The sequence below is a fragment of the Leucopleurus acutus genome (genome assembly GCF_964270905.1).
Source record: "Leucopleurus acutus genome assembly, chromosome: 1".
Taxonomy (NCBI): domain Eukaryota; kingdom Metazoa; phylum Chordata; class Mammalia; order Artiodactyla; family Delphinidae; genus Leucopleurus; species Leucopleurus acutus.
Window position 1 is genome coordinate 153,582,845 of NC_139142.1, and position 13,829 is coordinate 153,596,673.

Below are 13,829 nucleotides of genomic sequence, written 5' to 3' on the forward strand. Positions count from 1 at the left end.
CTCTTGCCAAAATCCTAAACCTCCTTAGTCCCTCTATACCTGGCAAAAACCTAAGCCTGCATAAATGCGACATCCCAACTTCTTCATACCTCAGACATCTGAGAACTGCAGGAGAAAACTCCCTAAACAAGCAGATGGTTCCCCAGCATAAGCCTAGCCATCAACTGCTTGCTGAATGATTCGACTACCTTTCTCTAACCAAACTGCTGTGACTCTTCGCAACAATAATTTCAAACCTGCAATCTCCACAAATCTTCACTCCCTAAGCAGCTGGCCTTGCCTGGTAGTCACCAGACAAGAAATCTCTCCCCGACAATCTGAATCTTCCTTTGCACCTATCCTTCCTTTCTCTTGTTAAAGGCGGAAGAGATACTATTTCTTTTTTTTTTTTTTCTCCCCCTGTAACTTACGAGGGTGCTGCGACGTTTTCCCAGATGTGGTCCCCGTGTAAGGTTTTTTTTTTTTTTACATCTTTATTGGAGTATAATTGCTTTACAATGGTGTGTTAGTTTCTGCTTTATAACAAAGGGAATTAGTTATACATATACATATGTTCCCATATCTCTTCCCTCTTGCGTCTCCCTCCCTCCCACCCTCCCTATCCCACCCCTCCAGGCGGTCACAAAGCACGGAGCTGATATCTCTGTGCTATGCGGCTGCTTACCACTAGCTACCTACCTTGTGTTTGGTAGTGTATATATGTCCATGCCTCTCTCTCGCTTTGTCACAGCTTAAGTCCTTCCCTCCAATTGTGCTCTGGAGCCCATCCTTTCCTACCTTCTTAGGAATCTTGAACTTTTAATTGTTCCTTATTTTTGAATCTTCAACTCCTCTCTAATGGAGATTTCCCATCAGCATTTACACAGGCTCAACTCTTTCCTCTTAGAAAAGAGAAGAGGGGTGAAGAGGAAAGAGAAAAGGAGAAAGAAGAAAAAATTCTCCTTTTTTGTCAAGACCCCTCCAGCTATGACCGCTTTTCCACATCAAAACCAAACCTGAAGACCCATCTACCTTGTTATCTATTTTTTCATCTCCTTCTCACCAATTAACCCCTCAAACTTGCATTCTACTCTCCAGAGCTTCTAACATAGTCACCATCATAGTCACCATCACTTTGTCACTAAAGTCTTTGGACAAATATTGATCCTAATCTTCTGCCACTGAATCTCAGATATTTTTTTCTTCAGCTTGGGATGTCAAGAAACAAAAATTCCATGAGAGTAAGAATTTGTTCCATGATGTATCTATGTCAGTGCCTTGTAGAGTACTGGATACACAGAAAGTACTCAATAAATAAATGAATAAATGATAGTTTTCCTCCCAGGCTCCTGACAAAGTTATTCTTCAGGGTCAATGCAAATAGCACCTTCCTTAAAAAATCTTTTACAATCCTGCTACACAGAATTAGATTATGTGTCCTACCAATGTTAGACAGTAGCCAGGCACTGGGGATACAGAATTTAAGACAGACTCCCTGCCCTCAAAGACTCTCAGTCTGCATCTGTTATACCTGTACTATAGACATTATGCTCTTCTACTTTATATTCATTTATTTATTCATTCAACAACTATGTGGATGCCTATCAAATACAGAACCTGTATCTCCTATTCTCTTATTAACTTCAAACTACCACAAAGATCAGAGACTTAATAATTCTTGAACTGCATTTAAAATAATTATAGAAAAATTCTTTAAATCACTTTCTAAGATAAATGTTAGGAACCAAAATCATAATGTTTCCTAACTACTTCTTATTCACCTATTAATTATATAACTGGATTCTTATATAAATTGACTCATTATATTTTAAACAGTTTTAAGACTTTTCAGTTATACAAATAAGTGGTAATATTGTAAAATGAAATACTGCTAAAAAGTACTTTAAAATATAAAATGTTCCTACCCTTTGACCCAGCAATCCTACTTTTGAGACCTGATCCTAAATATAAGGATGTATATATATTTCTTGGCCTAGAATTTAGTGGAATGAGAATGAAGTGAAGAGAGAAATCTGCAGAGAAATATGTAGAGTATGATTCCCTTTTGTTGTTTAAAAAGGGAAAAAAATACAGAGTACATAATTACATAAACACAAGCAAAGGAGTGGAAGGACACAACCAAACTATTAACACTGGTTATTCCAAAGCACAGAATTGGAGGAATAGAAAGAGAAACTACTACTTTCCATATATTTCTTATGTTGGTTGCTATAAGGGCACATATTTTTATATGTAAAATATGAACAGTTTATTCTTTTGTATATAAAAACGGCTTTTCCCTGTGCTTTAATTTTAATATGGGCATTTCCCAAGTTCTAAGCATCTGACATACAATCATCCTACAAATATAAACCATAATGCAATACTGAGCAGCTTGAAGGGAAAAAGGAAGGACAGAAGTTGGGCATTAGTGACTCCTCACCAAGAGGCTTCATACGAAGAGGGGAGAAGGGGAATGCTGAGGAGAAGACATTTAAACACAATAAAACAATGTTAATAAGAAATAATAAAACAATGTGGAAATGGAAATGATTGGCAGGTTCCCAAGCTTTTCTAAAAAAAAAAAAAAGGCCAATTAACTCATAATGTGTTTGAGATAGTATAATGCTTCCAATAATGTGTTTTTTTCCTTTGGACAGTATTGCAGTTTAAGTCAAATTTTACATACTAAATCTCTATTATTTCTATAGGAAATATACTTTATCAATAACACCAGCAAACATTCTAAAAGCCTGCAGTCACTAGTTTGGAACACTCAAGGGCAAGTACTGTTTCATCAGCTTTGAAAACCTGTGCAGTATGCCATTCTCAGACTATATATATATATATATATATATATATATATATATATATATATATACAGATATAAGTAAGCTGTCCTATACTCAGTATAGTCACGGAATGTATAGTCACGGAATGGTATGGTATGGTTGTATATGAATGTATAGTCACGGAATGGTATGGTATGGTTGTATATGAATGTATAGTCACGGAATGGTATGACTCAGTATAGTCACGGAATGGTATGGCTGCTACCATTCCCACCATCCCGATATCTGTATGGTACTTCACAGTTTAAAAAGCTCTTTGATACAAAGGAATGAAATGTTCCAGCTAAGACAAAGCATTAAAATAAAATATATACACCTACCATTATAAACATATGCAACAATTTAATCTTCAGTGACTACAAAGGTGGCAAAGCATGAACTTGAAATGTATGCTTGGGAGCCATTATATCAGTTAAAATTGTATAGTAGATACTTAAATATTTTCATAAATAGAAAACTGCAGCCAAGAAATGGCCACAAAACCAAAAGTTTATTGTAACATTTATAAGCAAAGGTCAATTTCTTCTACCCGTGGACTATAACTGATGGTTGAGAAGTAATCCACTCACAACTTTTTCTTTGTACATCAACAATAAACATGAGAAAATGTGGGCTGTAATCCTTGACAAATTATTTCTTACACCACTTCTCCAAAGGGCAGAAAAACACTAGGTAAATACGGTTTCGCTTCATGCAATGATGATCTCGCAAAAAGGGTCAATATAACTATATACAGATTATTAAAGTTTGGAAAGTGAAAAATCTAATTTAAAAAAATCTAATTAGGCATGCAAAATAATATATACAAATATGTCAAACACTAAAAATGAAAGATATACTTGCACTTACTTTCAGACACAACAAAGATAAACAAATTTTATAATGCTTTCTACACATTGTAGGTATTTTGCACAGATTAACTAAAACTTTTCCAGAAAAACACTCCATATATATGAAGCCAGTAAGGCATATTTTCAGATACTCAGATACTTTCAGAGAAGGGAATGAAAAATGGGTCTGTTCACAAAGAAACAACAAGAATTCATAAATCATCTAAAGTGAAAAAGAACTAGAATTCAAAGTGTAAGACTTAAATGAAGTTCAGTGATAATCAGAAAAGGCCACATAAAGCAAAATCCATTTAAAACAGAGACCAAATATCATGATACAGCGGGAATAAAAAGTTTGACATGCACACTCTCTTGAAAAATATTTTAGTTTGTTTAATCTCATATGTAATAAAATTTAGGTTATAACGATAACTATGTGCTTATTCTTAGAACATAAAAAGAGTGAATCAAATGTTGGCTTTTGTGGCAAAAATTTTTCCAACAAATTGGATGACAGCCCAATTCAAAGTCATCTGATTTTCACAGTGCAATCATAAAGAAGGTTTTTTGGTTTGGGGGTTTTTTCAAAACACTCAAAGGCTACATCAAGCCTCCTAATGCCTGTCTTAATATTTTAATCTTCAAATCATTCCCTTTTTAAATACGCCTAAATCAAAGTCATCCTTGTTGGTCTTTCTCTTCTTTACTTTTTAACTGATCTGTTGGGTACTGTAACATCCATAAATCATCTAAGAATCTTAACACACAAAGAAAGCACAGGCCCAGAGAGATGCACAGGCTAAGTGAAGAGGGGTTTCTGAATAGGGACTAATTTTTTTTTAAATTTTATTGGAGTATAGTTGATTTACAATGTTGTGTTAGTTTCAGGTGTATAGCAAAGTGATTCAGTTGTACATATATTGATACATGTATTCATTCTTCTTCAGATTCTTTTCTTAGATAGCTTATCACAGAATATTGAGTAGAATTCCCTGTGCTATACAGTAGGTCCTTGCTGGTTATCTATCTTATATGTAGTAGTGTGTGGGACTAATTTTATAAGTGGTATATTAGTGAATATTTTGCTTTCCTACACGACTCTTGAAACTTCATAACTGCAAGAACTTGGATAATGAATTCTCAAGTAATGAGAACCCCCTGTATGTGTACTTCTATTACCTGTTTATACAACAAGAGGGGATACAAATCTTGGTCTGAATATCTTAAGATATATAAAATATATCTTGGTCAGAACCACATTATAAATGACTTTTTTTTTTAATGCAACATAATACTGTACCAAGGTTGTAAGGGAGTTCCTTTTCATGTAGAGTCTCTCCAAGTACTGTAGTCCCTCATCTTTTAGTAACTCCAATGGGAAATGCTGCAGATTCCTATAATTTAAGAACAAATTCTTGTGCTTTTCCAGCCTTGCCACAGAGATCGTCTTACAAAGTTCGGATGCCATGACTGAACATATCCCATCAGGCACACTGCAGCACTACATCTTGTCAAAATTGGTCCATTTCTAAAGAGAACAAAAAAATGGAAAATTATGATACTGCTAACAAACGTTGCCAAATAAACCAGTTAGCATATATAGCTATTTGCAGACATTAAAAAGAGTTATACATCAATTCCTATATTTTTCTAACAACTAAATTTTCACACATATTTAGAAGGAGATTAAAATGAATAACTATTTAATAAAAATACTCTCACTATTTAAGCAATATTTACTACTTAGCAGAAATAGTCCTATTTGAAAAAAATAGTTCTTTAACTTGAGATAGGAATCCCTAACTAAGAGAACAGAGACCAGTTTCATAATATGCAACCAAAGAAAGAGCTTAAAAAATTAGACACAGCAAACCCATTTCCTTCTCGAACTACCTCATTTTGTCTTTAGCTTAAAACATTTTAAAAATATTTAAATGTATATAATATATAATATAACTAGATCACTTACAACTTCATTTTCTTCACTTCTTACTACCTAAATATTGTCCTATATGCGAATATTTTCTTTCTTTTATCTCTTTATTCTCTTTTCTTTCTTTCTTCTTAGCTTTGCAGATGATCAGAAGTAGCAAAGAAACAGGCCTGGGAACATAGAGTTTTACTTAATTATTTCAATGAAAGAAGAAATACTGCACTAGGAAATAAGAATCCTGTACTTTTCTATTACAATCTTTCTGGGCCTTAGTTGCCTTACATAAAATGGAGACAGCAATTTATTGGTAAGGGCCAGAACCTAGAACAGATTAAATACCTTTCTAGCTCCAAATTGACAAGGATAGGAAGAGAAATAACATTTCCCATCTTACCAACTAGGCACAGGGCAGAAACAAACTTCACATCACTTACCACAAGAAGAAACAAACTCAGAGATTCAATAATTTGTCCAAGGTCAAACAGTTCATAAGGGAACAAGGATTTTTTTTTCTTGGGCTGGGGAAGGGTGTCCAGTGGATTTCAAAGCCTGAAGTCTTTATACACACAGACTGACAGGATTCCACAGGATACTAAGAAAATGCTAAAACACTAAAAACAAGTTGAGCTTTGTTCAAAGATTCTACTCTGGTTTTCCTGGGCACCCTTTCTCAAACTCTCCAAAGAGAAGTACCTTTCAAAGAAAATGTTTTTTCTTAAGAAAAACTATTTTCACAGGGAATTAATACCAAGTTAATACAAAATTCAGTAACATAAGCTTTCAATAAGCAGAGTTTTCTAACTTTTTGGTTATTTTCTATTATTTCCAAACTCTTAATTCCCAACTAATAAGAAAGTATTTGCTATTTTATATAAAAGGTCAGAGAATATGGAGTATTCAATTATATCCCTAATGCAACATGAGAGTCCAGTACCTTCCCATATTTATACTAGCTACTCACTTACCTATTTTTATGAGACATATTACTTGACTTTGAACAAGATACTCAACCTTTCCACATCTTAGTTCTCTCCCTGTAAAGCAAGGGGAACTAGGCTACAAATAACATCGTTGATTGTATTTAGAAAGGGAAGCTTTCTGGGTAATTATTCACTGAAATAGTAAACTAGAAGCCGTTTAGATGTCTCACAAGCATCTCAAACTTAACAGATTCAAAAACAGTTTTTGATATTCATCACCAATCCAAATCTTCCCCAGTCTTTCCAACCACCAGGAAAGCCGGAAGTCATGAATGATTCCTCCACCACCTCCAATCTATCACAAGGCGTATGGTTTCCATCTCCAAAATACACCTCAAATCTATCCACATCTCTCCATCTGCCCAGATGGAAAGCCACTGTCATCTCCTGCCCTGCCATATGTATTACTGGTCTCCCTGTGTCCACTCGAGTCACTTTGCAATACATTAATCACTTAGCTGGGAGCCTTTAAAAAAGAAATCCAACTATGTCTGCCTCTCTTTCTCAGGTAAACTTGCTCCCTAGTCACATGCATTCTAAATAAACCCTTCAAAAGTTTATTAAGAAAAATCAAACTTACCAAGTATTGAGGGCTCTTCACAATCTGGCCCCACCCACTTCTCCAGACTGGCAGCACCCTCCCTGGCTTCTCACCAAACTCCTGGGCTTTTCTAGTGCTTCGAAGTGCTAAACTCTTCACACCACTTCCTGCTCTCCTTTAGCCTTTGAAAGCACTATCCCAACGCCCTTCAGGTTTCAATGTAAAAATCACTTCCCCATCCCAAGCTAAAGTCTTCTCTCTTACTCTTTCTTTGTAGGACTCTTCACAATTTGTAATCTATATATTTATCGGTGCATCTATCTATCGTCAATCTAGCCAAGAGACTGTACCGTAAACTCCTGAGGGCAGAGACCTTGCTGTTTTCTTTACATTTGTATACCTGCCTCTAGCACAAAGCAGGCCCTCAAACAGCTGATAAACAACTGACAGTAGGACATGTGAGTAATATTGTAAGGTAGATTTTTTTTCACCTCTGATCTAAAGTCAGCTTGCAGATACTATATGCTGAGTGCGTGCTATGTGCAATAAAGATCTCTCAATCCTTAAAACTCTGCACTGCAATAGACATTATTTAGCCTATTTTATAGATGAGGAAACTGAGTTTCTCAGAGGATAACTTGCCAGAATACCAACCCAGGTGTTCAACTCCAAAGCCTGTGCATTGCTCTACAAGGCAGACTTCCATGAACTTCAGTGGGGCCTGTGCTTCTTCCTATTATTATTTAAGTGGTAGGCAAAGCTTATGCAAATCTAAGACTACAAAGCAAAACCCACACTCCCTGATGGGAAGATCCAATAAGAGAATACAGTGTAACCTGATGGCTTTCCTTCTAATCCTGCTGAATCCTGATGGGTGGGATTGGTTGCCCTTAAAACGTCATTACACTCTGTTAAAATGCATTTTGCTAGGAAGGCAGTTTGGGAGATGAAATCTACACAAATGAAATCTGAAAGCTTTCAATAATAAATAATGGTAATGGTTTTCCGTATGCATTCACTGGCAATGCACAGCCTTTACCAGCATAATTTTCTTACACATATTCCCTTCACTACCTCTTATCTACGATTAAAAGCAAATGGTATACTTAATATTAGCTGTATACAACTGCACCTGCATAACAGTTTTCTGACAGGTAAACACCAATCCACTCTATTATTATTTAAAGCAAACTAACCTTTCCATCTTAAGAAAATTCCACACATTTTAAAACAGGTGTGTTTTAAGGGAAAGGAGTCCCTTAGATTGACTTCCGTACTTAAGTGAGTGGAATACCCACTCCAATTTCCTAATATTGTAGATTAATGAATTAAAACCCGCACATTAAAAGCATTTATTAAAGGTTATGTTCTCAGTACTGAAAAGAAGGCTGTCAGAAGTCTTAGTTAAAACACATGCCGTTTTGCCCGAGTTAACGAAACACTCTGGTTGTTAGAGTTTGGAAGCAGTGAGCCCAGTGGCAGGGATTTCACAGACCCGGTATCGGGATTCTCCGACCACCGAGGGCGAGGAGGGCCCGGCAGCTGTGGCGACCCGAGGCCCGGGCGGGCCCGCTCGGGCCGGGCTCCACTGGCTGCAGCCCGGACGCTTCTGCCAGACCCGGCCTCAGGGCCGGGGGTCGGGCCAGAGGGCCTTGCTTCGTGAGCCACCCGAAACGGCGAAGCGCCACACTCACCTCGACCAGCGGAGCCAGCGCTCCCGGGCACAGGTGCGCTGGACGGCAAGCCGGGACTCGGCGGGCGGGGCGGGGCGCCGGGAGGGGACGGGGCGGGGCGCGGACGACGCGGGGCGGGACGGGGCGGAACCCTCACTTCAGAGGGTTGGGGGAAGACAGAGCGGAGGAGAGGAAGACGAAACCTCGCGATAATGCTGCACCGTTCTCGCGGTTTTTACGATAGATCGCACGAGAGGCTTGTTTTCCAAGCGATGTGCCTATTGGCCAACAATGTGGCTTCTCCATGACTTGGCCCCGCCCTTAGCCCTGTCTTTGCTTCCGGCTCCGGCTTCCGGGTTTGTTGTTGAGATCAGCTTTTTGCTCAGAATTTTGAGGGGGTAGTTTAGCCGGCTGCAGCTTCAGGGACCGTCAGTAACTGATCAGTTCTTTCATTCATGCATTCACTGACGCACTCGTCCTCTCGTTCAATGCATACGTTGAGAAATTACAACAGTAATAACACCCAGTCGCTTTACTGTATACCAGGCAGCGTTCTAAGATCTGTGCATAGGTTATCTCAACCCTCACAACAATCCTATGACACAGGTACTATTACTATACTCGTTTGACGGATGAAAAACCTAGGTCAGGTAGGTTTATGTAATATGGCCAAGGTTAGTAATCAAGTAGTGAGCTTAAGCCCAGTATAAAAGAAGTCACTGCACGCTGGCAGGTTCGTTCCAAGAGTGAGGCAGTAACCTAGTTTCTGCTCTTGAAATACCGTAGGTCTGCTGTGAGAAACAATCGTTAAAACGACAATAACAGCTGTGAGAAACAATCGTTAAAACAACAATAACAACTTTGTAAGTTAAATATTCTGGCAGTTCCTAGCATGACTGAGTAGGCCATCAATAAATATTTCTTCAGGACGGAATTTCCTATGTCAGCAGAAGGAGTCGTCAAAGGAAGAGACCTTTATGATGGTAAAAAGAAAAAAAAAAGCATTGTTAAGGAACAGCAAAAAAATATTTTTTTAAGTACCTTGCTTGTTAACATGACAACTTTTCTTCTGAAATGAAGTTTTTTAAAAATTTCCTCTCATGAAACTACTGTTATTTATTGTTCTTTGGCAAGCTTGATGTTGATTATAATGTAGCAGTTCATTGTCAAGATATCCTGACTTTATAGATACTGTTATTTATTGTTCTTTGGCAAGCTTGATGTTGATTATAATGTAGCAGTTCATTGTCAAGATATCCTGACTTTATAGATACTGTTATTTATTGTTCTTTGGCAAGCTTGATGTTGATTATAATGTAGCAGTTCATTGTCAAGATATCCTGACTTTATAGATTTACGTTGGTTTATTTAATTACTGTTAGAGGTAAATAACCTAGAAAGCAGAGTTATATTAAATAAAAATAAGACCTATCTCAAAACAAAGTATGAGTTATAATGAAATACTTACCAATTATCTATTTAGTAAACCTGGTCTTCAGAAGTTACTGAAGTATATGGATGGTATATGTCATGTACTTCTAAGACCTTTTATACAGGTTTCCAAATACTTAAGAATTTGTAGTACTTAGAACTTTTTTGCTAGACTTAAAATGAGGAAATCCTCAGTTTATGTAAAAACAAAAATCTTTCGGTTATTAAAGATCAACCCAAATAATATATATTTGCTCCTAATATTGAAGAGTCACACATACAAAAAGGCAACTATAGATAGAGCAATTTTTAAAAAGTAATCAATGTTAGTCTCTTAGTTTTCATTTCTTAAAAAACGAAATATTTTAATGCATTAATTTGACATCTGATATTTGATCATGAAAAATGAATCATCTTAAAACAACTTCTGCCCTCTGAAACTGACACAAAAGTAGCCATGTGATTCTTCGTATTAGTATGTTATCCTATGGCCACTCTTTAAAGTTCTCTAAATTTGTCAAGTGTCAGTTTCACAATTTGCCTCCCTCAGAACAAGGGGGAGGGACTTCCCTGGCAGACCAGTGGTTAAGACTTCCCTTTCCAGTGCAGGGGGTGTGGGTTCTATCCCTGGTGGGGGAGCTGAGATACCACAGGCCTCCTGGCCAAAAAACCAAAATATAAAACAGAAGCAATATTATAACAAATTCAACAAAGACTTTAAAAAAAGAAAAAAAGTCCACATCAAAAGGTCTTTAAAAAAAAGGGGGGGGGGAATCCTCTAATACAAACTAGTGATTGGACAATCTTTGGCAAACTTTAACATCATCAGGCAGCGATACCACTTTAAGAAAATTCCAAGGAAAGGACAGCCCCATTTTAAAATTCCCACCTCTGGCTCCCAAGGATTGGGTTGCAAACTTAGATAAAACGCTCTTCTCCACTCCCTATTGGTGCATGCTCTATCATTCATTCTCCCTGGAATTTTGTGAGATACTACGTTGCTTTATGGGAAAAGGCTGCGCCAATTTAGTCTGGAATTGCCCTACTTTAGACTTTTTCTGGTTATCAATCTGTACAAAGAATCACCAAACTGATACAGCGTGGACCAAACTGATAAATCAGGCTGCCGGGACATTGTGTAATTCGATCGAAAAAGAAACGGACAACCTCTCAAGCACATCGAGTATTTGACAAAGGATTTTACAACACAGTGAGAGATGTAAGAGTTAAACTTTTCTGATTTTTTTTTTTTTTTTGCTAGTTTTAAAGGAGTAAGTGTCAAAGGAAAAGCAGATAAAATGCTGGCATAATGTAAGAGTGGCATGAAGAGAGTTTCAGAGGGTGTTTTTAGAAAGAACATTATTCGCAGATCAGTAATGGATTTTTGAATGGTAAAGGGAAAAAGGTAGTAAGATTAATAATAGATTATTTTATACTCCAAGAAGCTGTGGTTTTTTGTTGCTTTAATATGGATTTAGAGGAACACAGTAATATTATTGTAATTATCAGAGGAAATGAATATTTTTGTATGTATATTGTCTTACCTAGCATAATAGACAATCCAGCTGTTACAAGATATAAGAGAAAATTATCATCATCTTTGGACCCAAGTTTTGTGTATATTTGTAGATTCGGAGATCCAGGGACAGATCTGCTAACAACAAAGGAAAACATAATATTGGTGTATGAAACAGAATCAGTAGGTAATGAATGTAAGGATAAATTCTCAAAAATGAAATCCAGCATTTATACTTTCAAAAATGATATTTTCACTAAAACTAAAATATAAAAGTTCAGGAAATACTGATAAATGAGGATAATGTATATTAAAACATATTTGAAATAGCAACATTTTAAAAAAATCCAGCCCAATAAAAAATTCCAAAATATAGCATCTTAAAGATTCTTCAAACATTAATTCAGCTAGTAAATATAATACCTAGTAGCACATCTATACCTCTACAAGGCCTAACTCAGAGTAGGTATGCAATAAATATTTCTTGAGGGTCCTCTGTTAATCCATATATGGGGATATAAAGTAATAAAATACAGTCTCTCAAGAAGCTCATACTCTAGCTGGGAGAAAGAGACGCAAAAAGTTTAAATGAAGACTTCTGGATAGTTTTTGGTGCATAGATGACTGCTGTAGACCCTAGATGCTTCAGGTGCTCAGATCAGTGTGAGCAGAAATATTCAGGGAGAGTTTCACAGTAGGGTTAAGACACATTTTGAGCTTCAGCAATGAGCAAACTTTCAGTAGATAGAAAAGAAAAGAAATGGCATCCCGGGTAGTGGGAGAGTTGTTAGCAAATATGTGCAGCCTAAAGAATAGAGAATAATTAGCTCTGACGCAGCAAAAGCTTCATTTGGGGACCTTGGTATAATAAAAATTTTTTAAAAAGCATGAAAAGTTACACGAAAAGTCAAAATTGCCAGAATTAAGGAGTTTGGTCTTGTGTTTTAAATTAATATTTGTAAAAGATAAAACTGACATTGCAAGAACAGAGACCAGAAGCTAAGGGGCTAAATACTATAAATAATGGAGTGCAGATTGGTAACAGCCTCATAAGACATTTTCTCCAAATACCTTCATATGGTTGAATAATATAAATCTTGATGCATTTCTTTCTACTCTTCTGAAGCATTGAGCTTATTTTTTGTTAAACACTACAAATATAAATTTTATTAGATGAGGTGTTAGTTGTGGTGTAATAAAACAGTAAAAGTAATTGTTTACATTGCATCAGTTCTTGCTCCTTTGCCCTCAGAATTTAACGGTTTCTTGTTTCTATTTAACGAATTGAAGGAATTTCAACCAAAAAAAAAAAAGTTGTGACTGAAGAACACCATGGGAAGATGGGAGATATTTGTACTCAGACTGTAGGCTTTCACCTGATCTGTTTCTCTGAGACAAAACTCAGTTCCATACCTCAGTGAGCTGCTACCATGTACCAGATGATATCCTCAGTGTTGGGCAAAAAAAGGTGAATCAAGAACCATCTCCTCCCAAAAAAGCTTCAGGGATACCAAGCAGGGTATTTGTCTCCTGCTTCAAAATTTGCTTCAAAGAACCTGAAGTTCATCTATTTAAAATTTTTTTTAATTGGAGTATAATTGCTTTACAATGTTGTGTTAGTTTCTGCTGTACAACAAAGTGACTCAGCTATATGTATACATATATCCTCTCCCTCTTGGACCTCCCACCCACACCCCCCACCCCCGCATCCCACCCATCTAGGTCATCACAGAGCACCAAGCTGAGCTCCCTGTGCTATACAGCAGGTTCCCACTAGCTATCTGTCTTACTATTCTAAATTCTTGATCAGTGGTTCCTAATCAGATAGATGGAGAAGGAGGTTATCTCTAGCTGTGGAAAAGAATCCTGAGACAAAGTCCCCTGATGACAAATGTGGCAGACTGCATTGCTCGCCAAATATTCCATTTACTCCCCTGGATATCTAGCCCTCTTTGGAATTAGGGAGCAAATGAAATATTAGCAGAAGTGAGGTGGGTCACTTAAGGGTAATGGTAGTGAAAAGCCCATACACAGTTTTTCAATCTCTGTTAGTCTACCATGACTCCTGTTGATGTACAGTTAAACCTTGGTCAG

The 13,829-nt window shown here is 36.9% G+C and overlaps 1 protein-coding gene across 2 annotated transcripts in view; it reads right to left on the bottom strand.

The window, feature by feature from the left end:
- Positions 1 to 8,881, bottom strand: part of LRRC28 (leucine rich repeat containing 28) — a 185,868-nt gene extending 176,987 nt beyond the window's left edge. Inside the window, exons 1-2 of one of the 2 annotated variants that reach the window (XM_082837704.1) lie at positions 8,810 to 8,881; positions 4,962 to 5,189 (exon numbers count right to left, since the gene is read on the bottom strand). In XM_082837704.1, coding sequence (XP_082693830.1) covers positions 4,962 to 5,129 — 168 coding nt within the window. In that variant the 5' untranslated portion in view covers positions 5,130 to 5,189; positions 8,810 to 8,881. Of the gene's footprint in view, positions 1 to 4,961; positions 5,190 to 5,630; positions 5,701 to 8,809 lie in introns of those variants that run through there. The other variant, XM_082837705.1, reaches the window with a different exon arrangement.
- Positions 8,882 to 13,829: the final 4,948 nt, after the last annotated feature.